This window comes from Parasteatoda tepidariorum, chromosome 10, assembly GCF_043381705.1.
Source record: "Parasteatoda tepidariorum isolate YZ-2023 chromosome 10, CAS_Ptep_4.0, whole genome shotgun sequence".
Classification (NCBI taxonomy): Eukaryota; Metazoa; Arthropoda; class Arachnida; order Araneae; family Theridiidae; genus Parasteatoda; species Parasteatoda tepidariorum.
The window spans coordinates 82,066,925-82,080,859 of NC_092213.1; the positions used below are offsets into that span (position 1 = coordinate 82,066,925).

Below are 13,935 nucleotides of genomic sequence, written 5' to 3' on the forward strand. Positions count from 1 at the left end.
AGCCACATATAGGAGAAGGTCATAAAAAAATCGAGTTATAGTAATATTCGAGTTATCGTACTTCGAGTTATAGCGAATTGACTGTACTATTGTATGTAATAGTCCAGGTACAGTATAATCTCGATATCTCAAAGTTGAAGAGATGCTAAAAACATTTCAAGATTACAAGTTCGGAATTTAATATGTTATAAGAAAGTGGAAAAAAATATTCTATAATATGATTCTAAAAAGTAGAGTCGTGAAACATAGAATAACTTCTAATATATATGTATACAATGATAGCTGATATGAATGATAGTCTAAATATGAATGATGAATGATAGTCTAAATATAAAAATGACAGTGTTTATTTTTAAATGTAAGATAAAAATAATTATGCATTAAATTGAAAAGAATTAGTTTACAATTAACTTACATTGTGATTTTGCAGATAAAATTCATTTTCTATTTAGTAAAATATTCCACATATCAAGATTTTGAGAAGAAACTCTTCTATATAGGCATTCAAATTAACATTAGGTTGATTTATAATGAAGAGTATTTTTTTTGACGTAACAAGGTTTTCAAGATATCTAGAGTGTACTGTATTTAATTTTTCTCAGAAAAGGGTTACTGGTAAAAATGTGTGGGTTAATATGTCATAAATCAGCGTTCCGTCTAAACTGCATCACTGTGTAGTTGTGCATAAAATTTTTACAAATTCTCAAACGCTTGAAATCCATGCACAACTTTTTTTTAGCATTAAAAGCGTTATGTTATTTATGATTTTTTAATAAAACCAAAAATTCTGCTAACAAAATTGACTTAACTACTTGAAGGTATTTGCCAATAATATACAGTGTTTCCAGGTGTATTGCATTTTAATCGTTATCAAAAATGCTGTATATTTTTTAGGTTGTTAAAAAAAGTTTCAAAATAAACAGGAAAATTAAATTAACGCATTATAAAATAGTTATCATATAAAAGTTATGAAAGTAAACATGTGATATGCCCTATTCCTTTTTATCTTCTATTTTAAAACTTTCGATATTGGTTCATTAAACTTTTAAGTTTGTAGTTGAGCTCTTAAGTTTATTAATCCTTTGAGGAAGGAAAGGAAATGTATGATCAATTTTATTTATATTTGACCACAATTTTTTCGTTAAAAATTTAAAATTATGAAAATGGAAAAAATCAAGTAATCTTTACTGCAAAATATTTTTTTAAAAAAATTAATTGCTAATTTATTTTTGTTTGAAAAGTTTTTAAATAAATAAACTGCTAACTTATCTTTGTTTGAAAAGTATTTTGTTTGAGAAGTTTTTTAAAAAATGAGTTGTTTTTGTTTAAAAAGAAGTTCTGCACTTAATTTTTTTGTTACCAGTACAGCTCAAAAAAATTAGAAAAAACATTAGCCACTGCTAAACCTAGTTTCAGAATGGTCGCAGAACGGAGAATTTTATCAGTCGAGAGAAATTAGGAAAATGTCATAGAGTTTAATTAAAAATACCCAAAAAAAATCAAGAAAAATCTATTAAGGTATCTAAAAGTGTTTTGGACGTATTTTAAGTATGAGATGATATGCTTTCCATTTCAGGGTCCTTCATTTCAGATCTACCTATTTCCATTTTCTCGTTGCGACTATAATTAATAATTAATTTATTACGGTTATTGCCTAATTTTTTACTTATTTTTTCATTGTTATAGGACAAAGAGAATATTCCAGATGAGGACCCAGATTTAGGCTTGCTGAAGACCAAGATGTCTGGCTTAGGAGGATATTCTGCTCCCTTGAAAGATTCTGGAAATGTTGCTGTGACTTTGACTCTAACTTCTGCAGCAGCAGAAGACATCTGTGGAGTGTTATCTGCTCTTGCTGACCTATTGAAAATTCCTATACCTGCATCTTACGAAATTGTTGAAAGAACCGCAACACCACCTAGTCAGAAACTTGGCTTGTATCGTAGATGTGAGTTTCATATTTCATTTAATATTGATTACTTTATATATGGCTGTAATAGTAAATTTGGAAAATTTAGGTAATTAGGAACGTTCTTCTAATTGTAATTGTTATCATTTATTGTACAGTACAGAACCCGTTATCCGGAAATCAGAAAACCGGAAAACCAAAAACTTTTCTCGCCATTTAAAAAAAAAAAAAACAAATTTTTTTCCTCATAAAATTTTACGATTTTTCTTTCTTTTTTTAAGGATGTTTACCTTACCATCATTTTGGAAATAATCATTAGTGAACTACTAATTAATTCATCGTTTTTTCTTATTTTTAAGATTATTTCCAAATTTTTTTTTAGTTGGGTTTAACAATAAAAAAACGGCTTTTTGTAGCAATTCAGAAATCCGGAAAAATCAGTTATCCGGAATAGCGATGGTCCCGACCGTTCCGGATAATCGGTTCCCTACTGTATTAAATTGTTAGTTATGTAAATTAGTACAATAATTTATTTTAAACAGTACAATAAATTATTTTATTTATTTTGTTAAAATAAACTTTATTGCTTATTAAAAAAAGTAGAATTTCCAGCATTTGCAACATTGGTTTACTATGAAATAAAAAGTATTCCTTCCATACAGAAAATTGTTGTATTTAGGTAACAAAAATATTCTCCTGAATTTTCGTTAAAATTTTTTTTATATAGCTAGGAAATCTCTGAGAATTCTTATTTTTTTAATAAAAGAATAAGTTGAATGAAAAACGTATTCATTTATTTTTCTGATTTTCTTTTAAAATAATTTATTTAATTATATATATTACATACATTATATGCAAAGTTTATTCTTACCAAATCTATTGTCACCACATGCCTCTTCTACATTACAGCTTTGGCTTATTTTTCTTCTTCATTATGCACCAATACTACTTAAAAATGACCCTTTTTATACAAACATTTTTTGTTCATTTTTGATTTTAATTATGTTTTAAAATTTATTCGTGACCAAATATAGGAGTGTATTTATGAAAACCTTAGGCTTTTGTTTCTAAACAATTGTACTAACCTTATTGTGGGTTGACATCTGCCAATATTTATCTGTTTTACAAGTATTTAACTTGCATTTTTATGTAGAAAACATTTATGTTGAAAAGTGATGTGTGTGTCACTGAAATTTTGAAATTTTTGAAGAAAAATGCTATTGAAATAATAATTGGCTAAAGAATTATAAGTATTTTAAATATAAAATTTAATATTTTCATTTGGACTCTTTTTATTTTTTGAAATTTTTTTTAGATCATTATAATTATGTAATTTAAAATAAAAAAGAATGATTTTCATGTCACCATTATTTTTCTTCATTTACAGCTAAAAATTCTGAAGTGAGCATTCATTCATTATTAAATGGGAAACCCCGGTTTTGTCGGCATTGCGACATTGTTGTTTTGAGTGCTGGCATAAGAAAAAAGGCATCAGATCTGGCTTGTATGTCAAAAGAAGAACAGGTACTGTTATCTATTTTAACATTTTTTAAAATTCAAGAACAGCAATAGTCTAACTGTTTATAATTGGTCCAAACATATTTTTTGGAAGTCTATAAAAAAGATTTTTGTTATTTATAACAATTATTTTTTTTATTTACGTTAAAAATAAAATCCAATATTTTTTAATTTTTATACGACCAGAATTTTTGGAAGACATTTTTTTCTATCCAATAAATACTCAAATATGGAATGCAGAGAATTCTGACACTAAATTATAAGAACAAATAGTTAGAGTTGGGAAAATTGAATCATCAATATTATTTGAATCAATAGAATCAGTTAATTTGGATCACTTCTGATGCAGAATACAAAACAAATAATAAAAATAGTAACATAGGACAACAAAATACATAAGTAGATAGCAGAGTAAATTTTAACACAATGGGAGAACTCAGGAAAATACAGCTCCTTCTGAAACATATATTCTATTGACGATTGTGACACATGAATAAAGTACAAATGATTTGATGAAAAAACAAGGTAAAATGCTTACAGCTGCATGTCATCAAGTTCCATGCTGGAGCCCCGTGAGTTCTTGCAGAAAAGTTTTTCATTTGAAAAGGGAAAACTTTTGGTTTTCCTTTCTGCAGAATTTTTTTTTCTTCGAAGACCTCTTTCTNATTTTTTTTATTTACATTAAAAATAAAATCCAATATTTTTTAATTTTTATACGACCAGAATTTTTGGAAGACATTTTTTTCTATCCAATAAATACTCAGATATGGAATGCAGAGAATTCTGACACTAAATTATTAGAACAAATAGTTAGAGTTGGGAAAATTGAATCATCAATATTATTTGAATCAATGGAATCAGTTAATTTGGATCACTTCTGATGCAGAATACAAAACAAATAATAAAAATAGTAACATAGGACAAAAAAAACTATTGTTCAGGAAGAATGCATTAATGGCTGTTTTAGATAAATGTAATTGAATGTTTTATTATGGAAAATTCAGCAAAGTAAGAAAAACTTAAACTGAAGGTGGGCGAGTATGAACCTTTTTTACCCGACAACATCATTAGATTCATAAGTAGATAGCAGAGTGAATTTTAACACAATGGGAGAACTCAGGACAATACAGCTCCTTCTGAAACATATATTTATGTGACGCTTGTGACACATGAATAAAGTACAAATGATTTGATAAAAGAACAAGGTAAAATGCTTACAGCTGCACGGTCATCGAGTTCCATGCTGGGAGCCCCGTGAGTTCTTGCAGAAAAATTTTTCATTTGGAAAGGGAAAACTTTTGGTTTTCCTTTCTGCAGAATTTTTTTTTCTTCAAAGATCTCTTTCTTGTGCATCAGAGAGGAAAGAAAAAATCATGATTTTTCTATTGTCAATTGAGATTTTAAAAAAAGTCTGGCTTCAGCTAGAATTACAAATTAATAATATAAAATAAAAAAATGTAGAAATAACAAAAGTCTAAACAGTTCTCGCTAGAAATGATGTTCTTTCTTTGATTTTTTTTTCTTTAAAGAACATCATGTTTTACACTTATTTGAGTTTCTCTTTTCTAAAGAATCCTATTTGCATCATTTAAACGTTGATCTTTATTTTGGAGTTTCTGCGCAGATTTTGCAATTTTTAATTTATGTACGAATTTTTATTTATTATCATTTAATTTATTTATGAATTTTAATTTTAGTAATGATTTACAAAATTCGAATAAAGTAATAATTAGTGCTTTTTTCTGCCAACGAAATGGAAGAAAGTGCCTATAATATTAGAATAAAAAAATATTACTTTTACAATTAAAATTTTTTATTCATTTTTGTTCTATACTTTCTTCTGTAAACACAACGCTTCTGTTACTTTAAATTAGTAATTGTTGCACTTAAAAGTATCTTTAAAAAAATATTAATGCTAGGGAAGTTTGTTGCAGAAGGCTTGAAAAAATTCTGCCATAGGGTGCTGTAGCATGGACTCCTTTTCCAGAAAACTTACATTGCAGCTTTATCAAAACAAAAGGAGAGAGAGAACTCGATTAGCTCTCAGCCTTTGAACATCGAGATTCAGCATCATCGACCAATTTAGCCAGAATAAATTATCTTACTGAGCATCTTGTATAAATTATCTTACAAGTAGGTGAAGAATTGAGTAGTTACTGGCGTCTCTTGTTCAGAAAACATTGTCTCCAGAGCGTTTGTTACCAATCCCAATAAATGTTCGACATCAAACTTTTACCATGTCATCCCGTGACTTAACTAGAGATAAACAACAAACATAGATTTGGCTGATTTGAGGAATTATCGATTATATTTCCAACAAATATAAGTTTAATTAAGTTATAAATTTTTTACAAAAAACAGTTTAAAATTGACGAATTTTGTTTTCTTTCTCTATCTTATTTAAATGTGTATAAAATTTTTAAAATATGCACTAAAATTTTATTCAAAACGATAACAGTAAAAATTATATTGATTCATATTAAGCAAATGAATTTAATTTTTTATTCAGAAGTGTTTAGGTGGAACAATTATGCAAAAATTATTAAGTGTAGTTAGAAATAGTTTTGTTTGTATGATATATAATTGCATAATTGCTGTGATACTTTTGTGGCACATAAGACACTAGTTTTTAGAAGTTTTACTCGTTAATTCTGATTGTTGTGTTATATTTTAATAAAGGAAGAAGATGAAGTCATCTTTTGCAGTACAAACTGCTATATGCAGTTTGCATTGACTCACCGATCAACTGCAGTACTTGAAGAAAAAGTAAGTAATAGTGATAATTTTAAGCATGTATGAATTACTGTTTTGAATTTTTGAAGAAAAAAAATTTGAAAATAATTCTATTTATAATTAAAAAAATTTCTGTAAGTGCTATATTTTTGATAGTTACTTTTTTCTGTGATAAAGATAATTATCGTTTATATTATTTTTAAACATTCTTTGAATATTTGAATAAATTTTTTATCACAATTACTTTTTGAAATTCCAAATATAATTAAAATAGTTTAATAGTTATACAACTAAACTTGATTTCTGTGCTTGACATTATTTATATTTATTTAAAATTCCAAGAGCATAAATAAAAAATTTTCATAGCAAAATATTCAAGGAATTTTATTATAGGTATTAGAAAAAATAGTTGAAAAAAAAGTTCTCCTGAATTTGGAAAAAGATGTGTAATAAATGCCTTATATTAGGGAAGCATTAAATATATGTTCTTTTATTAATGTTAACTGTATTTATTAACAATAAAACGAATTATGTTTTGCCATTGCTTAAATGGATGATTGCTAAAAACAACTTAATTATCAACTTTCTCTAATTATTTTTTATTTACAACATTTTTTCCTCTTATTGAAGGGCTAATAATTAATAATAAGTTCAGAGTTTTAATAGAATTTTATTTGTAAGAGTAAATTAATTCTTATGTTGTAACATTATGATAAATCAAAGGGAAGTTTTTTTTTATTATTTATAGATGTTTCCAAAAATGAGTAATATGTGACTAACATGCCATTGAAGGGATTTAATGCTAGTAAATTATGTATATTTAAGTCAATTTTTATTCACACGAATAAATTGCGAAAGTATTAAATTATTTTCAATCAATAAAGTTTACAGGGTTCATTCTTAATTTTGATAATTTAAGTTGTCTTTTTTTACATTCTATGTGACTTTTGATTCATTGATTTTCATTATTTAAGAGTTCGTAGTTCCCCATATATTCCTAATAAAAAATGATTTTTCCTGACATTTCTAATCTTCGTGAGTGTTTATAACATTTCATTTTCTTCACATACAAATGTGGTTATTAAAATAATTGATTTCAATGCTCATCCAAATCAAATTTCAATGTTCATCCATTTTGCTATGGTGTATATTAACTAACTGATACTTGTTTTTTTAATTCAATGTTGCAAAAGACATTTTTTATATATCAATCTATTATGAGTTATTCAGTGCTTTATATTCTAAACAGTGCAATTCAGAAATTACAAATTGTATAATTTATTATTCTTAGGATTTATAAAATTCGGTATAGCACATGAGTCTTTTTCTAGCTTCTATTTTATCTTTTTTAAAAGTAGTCTGATGTATGTGTACTGTTCCAAAAATTGCCCTGATATATTTTTTTTTTTTTTTTTTTTTTTTTTTTTTTTTTNTTTTTTTTTTTTTTTTGGCCACTACACAACTTGCATTAACTCAAATGTTTGTAGTTATGCAAGTAATAATGTATTGCAATGTTTTTTAGCATAGATACTCTAAATACATTAAAGATAATGTATAAAAAGCAATGCTAAATGTATTTTAATGTGAAGTTCAGTATATAATTAGCGTAATTTATATGAATTGGAAGAAAAAAAAGATTTTTAATTTTATTTAAATGAAGTTTGTCATTGCATTTAAGTTTTGAATCATGCGTTACACTATTGATGTATGTCATGTTTATAATCACAATGTATGCTTAACGTAACATGCATATTATTTGTTATATTGTGAAATTGGCAAAGTAATGGGATACCTAAAACTGATGTAGTGTGGGTATCTAGATCCTGATTGTTTGTTGAAATGTGCATTTGATTACGTTAGCAACTGTTCTTTCCATTCTATTTTGAGTTAGCCAAGCCCGCCGAGTATCAATTCTCTTAGTGACGCATCCAAAATTCTTTCTGAAAGATTTCAATTCTTTCACTACATATATTTACAGAGAGACTTCACACAAAGACAGTCACATAGCCATGTGGAACATAGACAAACTAATTATTCATCGAAGTTACCAGGTGCACAAAACAAAAATGTATCACATAATTACAATAATATATATAAACAAATAATAAATCAGTTAAATTAAAGAAATAGATGAGGAAGAATTATGTTTAAATTAATTCAATGTGTGATATGACTCGGTATTTAATTAACTTAATGTTAATTGTCATTCTAACTTATGAAGAGAAACTTAACTCATCTTTAATACGCCATTTTGGTGATAAATATTAGCTGGCGCTGACATCATAGCTCACATGTGTGGGTATGGAAGGTCTTCTTCTTGAAGTGCAAATTCTCAATTGCCACTAATTACCACAAACTTTTGATATGCGTTATACAGCTGCTCCTATCTCTAAAAGCAAGGTTGTTGGACTTGATAAAAAACACCTTCTTTTCTGTCCCTAAGTTGTTTAGACTATTCAAAAGCAAACATTCTACTCACTGTATCTTTTCAATGACATTTCACGTCAGTTTTGCCTAGCCAGAATCAAAACTTGATGTTTATTTATTGCAATTTTTTGCAACAAGGTGATCTTAAAACTTGAATTTTATGAATCAGGGAAATGGTAGGGTAATGGTAATTTTAAAAATAAAATTTTTTATATTCTGATAGTATTTTGTAATACTTTTTTTTATTTAAGAGTTAGGCATAAATGAAAAATTTATCTTTGGAATTTATGCCATCAGTTACAAAAATAACGGACATTTTATGAAGAAAAAAATAAGTCAGGAAAAAAAAAATTCAGATTTTTATTTTATTTTATTTATTTTGTAATTGTTTGTGGCCAGTCTGCATTGTGGTTGCCTTCTCACATTGATTTCTTGAAATGCATCTTAGCACAGGCCTTGCATATAATTTGGAATGAACTCATTTTATGTTATTTGTTGGTATTTCAGGAAGCAGCTACCGTTGTAGATCACATTGGTGAGACAACTTATGAGAAGAGCAATGAAGATTCCTTGAGTTCTTTCATGGATGAGAAGGACATCTTGAGGACCCTGAATGAGACTCCTGACATCTCGAAGCTGGAAGCAATGGACATCGATGAGAACGAATCCAGTCTCATGATGCTTGGCAAGTCAGAGAAATCATTGGACAATCCTTACAATCTGGATTTTGCTTTGGAAAGGAATGAGGCAATTGTAAGTCTTAATTTGTTATTACTTTTTCAGGATGCGTAGCCTTTTTAAAAAGTGCTTATTTTTGATTTATGTTTTTTAGAAACCCTCAAAGGTGCTTTTTTTATTCGGGGTTTGTAAAAAGTGCTTAATTTATCTTTTAAAAGGAGACTTTTCTTTGCGGTGTTAATAGTCGTTCTAAATTACAAAAAAAATACATGATTTTTGCAATTTTCTCCTCAATATTTATCATAAACTAGTCATTTTATCATGATTATGTGAAGTTTTGAAAATGTTTTTGAATTTAATTGATTTTATGTTTATAAATTAAGAACTTTTAATAATAGAAAAAATAATTTTTAATACTGTACAGATCCTAATTATGATTTTTTTTCTTTGGAAAGTAATTAAAAATATTTTTTGAGTACTTAAAAGGTGCTTATTTTTTGTTGAAAATTCTGACTATGCTCTATGTTTTTTTTATCATTGAAATTTTAAGCACATTAGAGGATTGGCAAGAACCATGATATTTGCTTAAAAAAAAGTTTTTTTTTAATCTATGACAGGATAGACCATATTTGCTAGTTAGATTTCAAATGAAGAATAAATTGGTTAAGGTCAGGAAGCATAGAAAAAAAATCAGTTGTTCTAAATTACTCAGGGTAGAACAGGTCTTTCTTGACATCATTATTATAAAGTATGACATATTTTAAAAGTTTTTAAGTACTTGCATTCAAAATTAAGTTTCAGTCATTCTTATCCACATATTTTTTCTTCTGATATATGATAATTAGCTTATTTAAAATATCAAATAATTATTTAGTTGTTATGTCTCTGTATATAAAATCTTCTATGTCATTTAAATCAAAATTAAAAATAAATCAATTGATCTTGTTTCTAAAAAAAAAATCAAGGGATTCAAATAAAATGAGTTACACTGATATAAGTTTCTTTTTATACTAAAGGATACTATGTATAGAAAATGGAGGAGTATAAAATATAGGTATTTTTCCTCTGATGGATTAGCTAGCATCAAACCCAGGAAAAGAGAAGATTCTTCTGAGAAGGTAACTTTGATAATTTGATTTTATATTTAAAATATTAGGATTTTACTTTACTTTTTTTTAACTCAATATTAAACTGTATTAGCAGCAAAGCCTCTCATTTATATTTCAATCTAACTGTTTTGATAATTGCTGTTTTCATACATTCTAAGAGAATAATTATATTGAAAGTCGTGTATTCATTAACAAAATGAAGCGTTTTACTTTCAAGTCTGAAAAAAGGACACAAGTTTTTTTCAAGCAAATTTTATAACTCAATTTGTTGAATTATTTTTTTAATTCTCCCATTTTGTTGTTGAATAATGTTTTCGGATGACAAATTGTTCTACAACAGTAGTTTAAGCAAAATTTGGAATCCAAATACATGGTTTCAAAAATAGTCTTTTGTTGAAAAATATACATTTTTCAACAAAAGACTATTTTTGATTATTGTGTAATTAACTTTTTTTGCAACATTTTTAAAAAAAATTTCACTTGCTCCAAAATTAAACCCATTTGCTCCTAAACGTAATTATTAATTAAATGATTAATTAGTGTAGACAAATGCAAAAAAAATTCTTTCGTTAAAGAAACATCCTTTTTTCCATTGAATTTTAAATTCTTGACCCTTAAAATATTGGGTCACAATCTGTAAAATACTGTCATAAGAGTTGTCGAAAGACAATGTTAATTTTACCTATTTTGCTATTTTTCTGTAACTATTTATACAAATAAAAAAATATTGCATATTATAAAACTCATTTATCCCAATTTTTTTTCCTCACAAAACTTAATTTTTTCAGTTTATTCATTTTTAGCATTTAATTTAATAAAAATTAAGGAAAAAAGTTTCAAATTTTGAGGTAGTAAATTAATAATGAGATTTCTATATAATAGTTTCTAAGTGTTAAAATATAAAAGAAGGTCGCATTTCTTGAGGATTGATAATTCTCCAAATTATAGAGATTTTTTTTTGATTTCATAACTTAAAATATTGTTTGCATTATACAATTAGTATGTTTAAGTTTAACCCATCGAACCATTAAGATAGCATTACATGCAAGTCAAGTCATCAATTTGTAAGTTAATTCAGGTGTTCAATTTTTTATATTACTCTCTGTACATGCTTGTTGCATACATTATGGTTAAGTTGGTATTTGAATTTTATTATGCTACAATTCGTAACTGGCAGCCCCTTATTAGCATACAATTATTATTGTATTTTTCCCCTGTGAAGTATTATTTTAATGTGCTTATTAATATAGAAAAAATAGTTTCATTAAGACTGCTAGTTATGAAATTCTTATTAAATGTGAAGCATTGCTTTTTTAGAATTGGATAAGTATCTTTTTGTATATCACTCATTCACACATGTAAATATTTGTTAGGCTGGACGGCCATTTTACCATACAATCAAACCTAGTCAAATGCCCAAAGATGAGAGGAAGTGCATATTTTGTCATGGTGTTGGAGACGGTGATACCAATGGTGCAGCCAGGTAGTTTTTTTTTTTATTTGAATTTATTTGCGCAATAATATATTTCCAGCAGTTGTAGTTAATGATTTACTTTCTAGGTTACTTAATGTTGACGTGAACAAGTGGGTCCATCTGAACTGTGCTCTGTGGTCGTACGAAGTTTACGAAACCGTGAATGGGGCTTTGATGAATGTTGAAACCGCCTACAAGAGATCGAGGCACAACAATTGTACCTGTTGCCATAAACACGGAGCATCCGTTCGATGTTTCAAGACCAGGTGTCTGAACATATACCATTTTCCTTGTGCCAGAAAAGAACAATGCTCTTTTTACAAAGATAAGGTAAAGGTACTTTATTATTCTTAAGTTGAAGTATTTTCCCATGGCAGAATCGCGGCAACGTTGTCGCAGAACATTACAGAGTACTTGCAGAAAGATTTTTCTTTTGAAAAAAAATTTACTATTCTTTTCTACAGAAATTTACGCTTAATATTTGAATCATGCATTTAGATAATCACTTTCTATTTACGACAACAGTTTTGTAATGTTTCTATTGTATTTTCGGCAGTTATTGATATAGATTTTCACATGGATTTTAAATATCCCGATATATTTCAAACAATGTGGAAAATTCGAATCGTCTCTTTGAGTATTTACTTTTCGCTATTAATTTCTCCATAGTTTTTAAATCCGATATTTTTGATGCTATATTACTTATCACAACAACCTAATCTCGAGACGAAACGTGTATTCAAGAAGCCCAATTCGCGTAATTTTGTTATTTTTTTTTTTTTTTTTTGTAATTACTGCTACGGATTTTGTGATTTGTAATTATATATTTATAATCATTTACAAAATGAGAAGAAGGAAATAATATTTGTGTCGCCCTCAAAATGTGAGAATATGACCCATGATATTAAAATAAAAAATTATATAGTTTTTATGAAAAAAAAATATATAGTTTTTTTTGTAAATACAGCGCTTTTGTTATTTTTAGTTAGTAACGTATATGTTTATTATTAAAAGTATCTTGCAGAAAGATATTAGGGCTAGAGTGTTTTGTTGCAGATAGCTCGAAAATACTGCTACAGGAAGGTATTGTAGTCATTTATAATTTTTATTGTTGCAAGTTTTAATAAAATTTTTTTTGTAGACAATGCTGTGCCCTCATCATGCTCATCGTGGTAATATTGAGAACAAATTGGATTCCCTCGCCGTGTTCCGAAGAGTGTATATAAATAGAGAGGAACATAAACAGATTGCTAGGTAAATCATTTAATTGATTGCAATGATGGCATGGCATTATTCATTGCAATTTTTTTATGAATTTATAAGTTTGGCATTGAATCTTGTTATTTTAACTTTCATCATAATGGTGGGAGATAATGTTGTTCTGTGTTTTTTCAATATATAAAGAATTAGGTTCTGGATATTAGGCAATCTTTCAATTTAAAGAATATTAAAACATACTTCATAATACAATGCAATTCTGTGGTTCTTGAAAATTGTGACTAAAAGTGGATTAATTCCTTCATATTTATCTTTATTGGCATTTTATTCATGAAATACAAACTAATTTTAATTATTATCTTTATTTTTTTTTTAAAAATTTATAAACACAAGTTAAGATTTATAATTATTTTTGGACATAAAAGTTTAAATAAATTATGTTTTCAAAAACTTTTAAGGACATCATTTTTCATTTTATAGTCAGAGTTATTTATTTATTATTATTTTTTTTAAGGAATTATTAGATCAATCCTATCAGATATCAATAATAGATCAAATTTTTTTTTTTTCTGAAAGTTAATTGCATTCACACCTTTTAAGAGATATCGGTCCCCTTTTGTGGTTTTTTACGTTAAAATGTGTGGTCTTGTCTTCACAGTTATCATGCTATATGTTATTCATTTAAAATGACAGCCCTAGACCAGCATATTATTTTCAATGTATTTATCACCTATGAAATATTATTTTAAAGCATATTTTTTATTTTATATATATTAATAAAAAGGAAAAAAGTTGCGTTATTACCATTTTTTCTTGTTAGTTAACAGTTTCATGTTGAATTAAAACATGGCTTTGTTGAAATTAGTCCA

At 26.9% G+C, this 13,935-nt stretch overlaps 1 protein-coding gene across 11 annotated transcripts in view; it reads left to right on the top strand.

Moving 5' to 3' along the window:
- The window catches only part of LOC107452250 (histone-lysine N-methyltransferase 2C), a 156,375-nt gene that overhangs the window by 118,961 nt on the left and 23,479 nt on the right, over positions 1 to 13,935 (top strand). For all 11 annotated transcript variants that reach the window (XM_071187063.1, XM_071187065.1, XM_071187066.1 and 8 more), the window contains 8 exons: positions 1,687 to 1,948; positions 3,297 to 3,433; positions 6,107 to 6,193; positions 9,095 to 9,340; positions 10,282 to 10,383; positions 11,748 to 11,857; positions 11,935 to 12,178; positions 12,990 to 13,102. In XM_071187063.1, the coding sequence (XP_071043164.1) occupies positions 1,687 to 1,948; positions 3,297 to 3,433; positions 6,107 to 6,193; positions 9,095 to 9,340; positions 10,282 to 10,383; positions 11,748 to 11,857; positions 11,935 to 12,178; positions 12,990 to 13,102 (1,301 nt within the window). The remainder of the gene's footprint in view (positions 1 to 1,686; positions 1,949 to 3,296; positions 3,434 to 6,106; positions 6,194 to 9,094; positions 9,341 to 10,281; positions 10,384 to 11,747; positions 11,858 to 11,934; positions 12,179 to 12,989; positions 13,103 to 13,935) is intronic.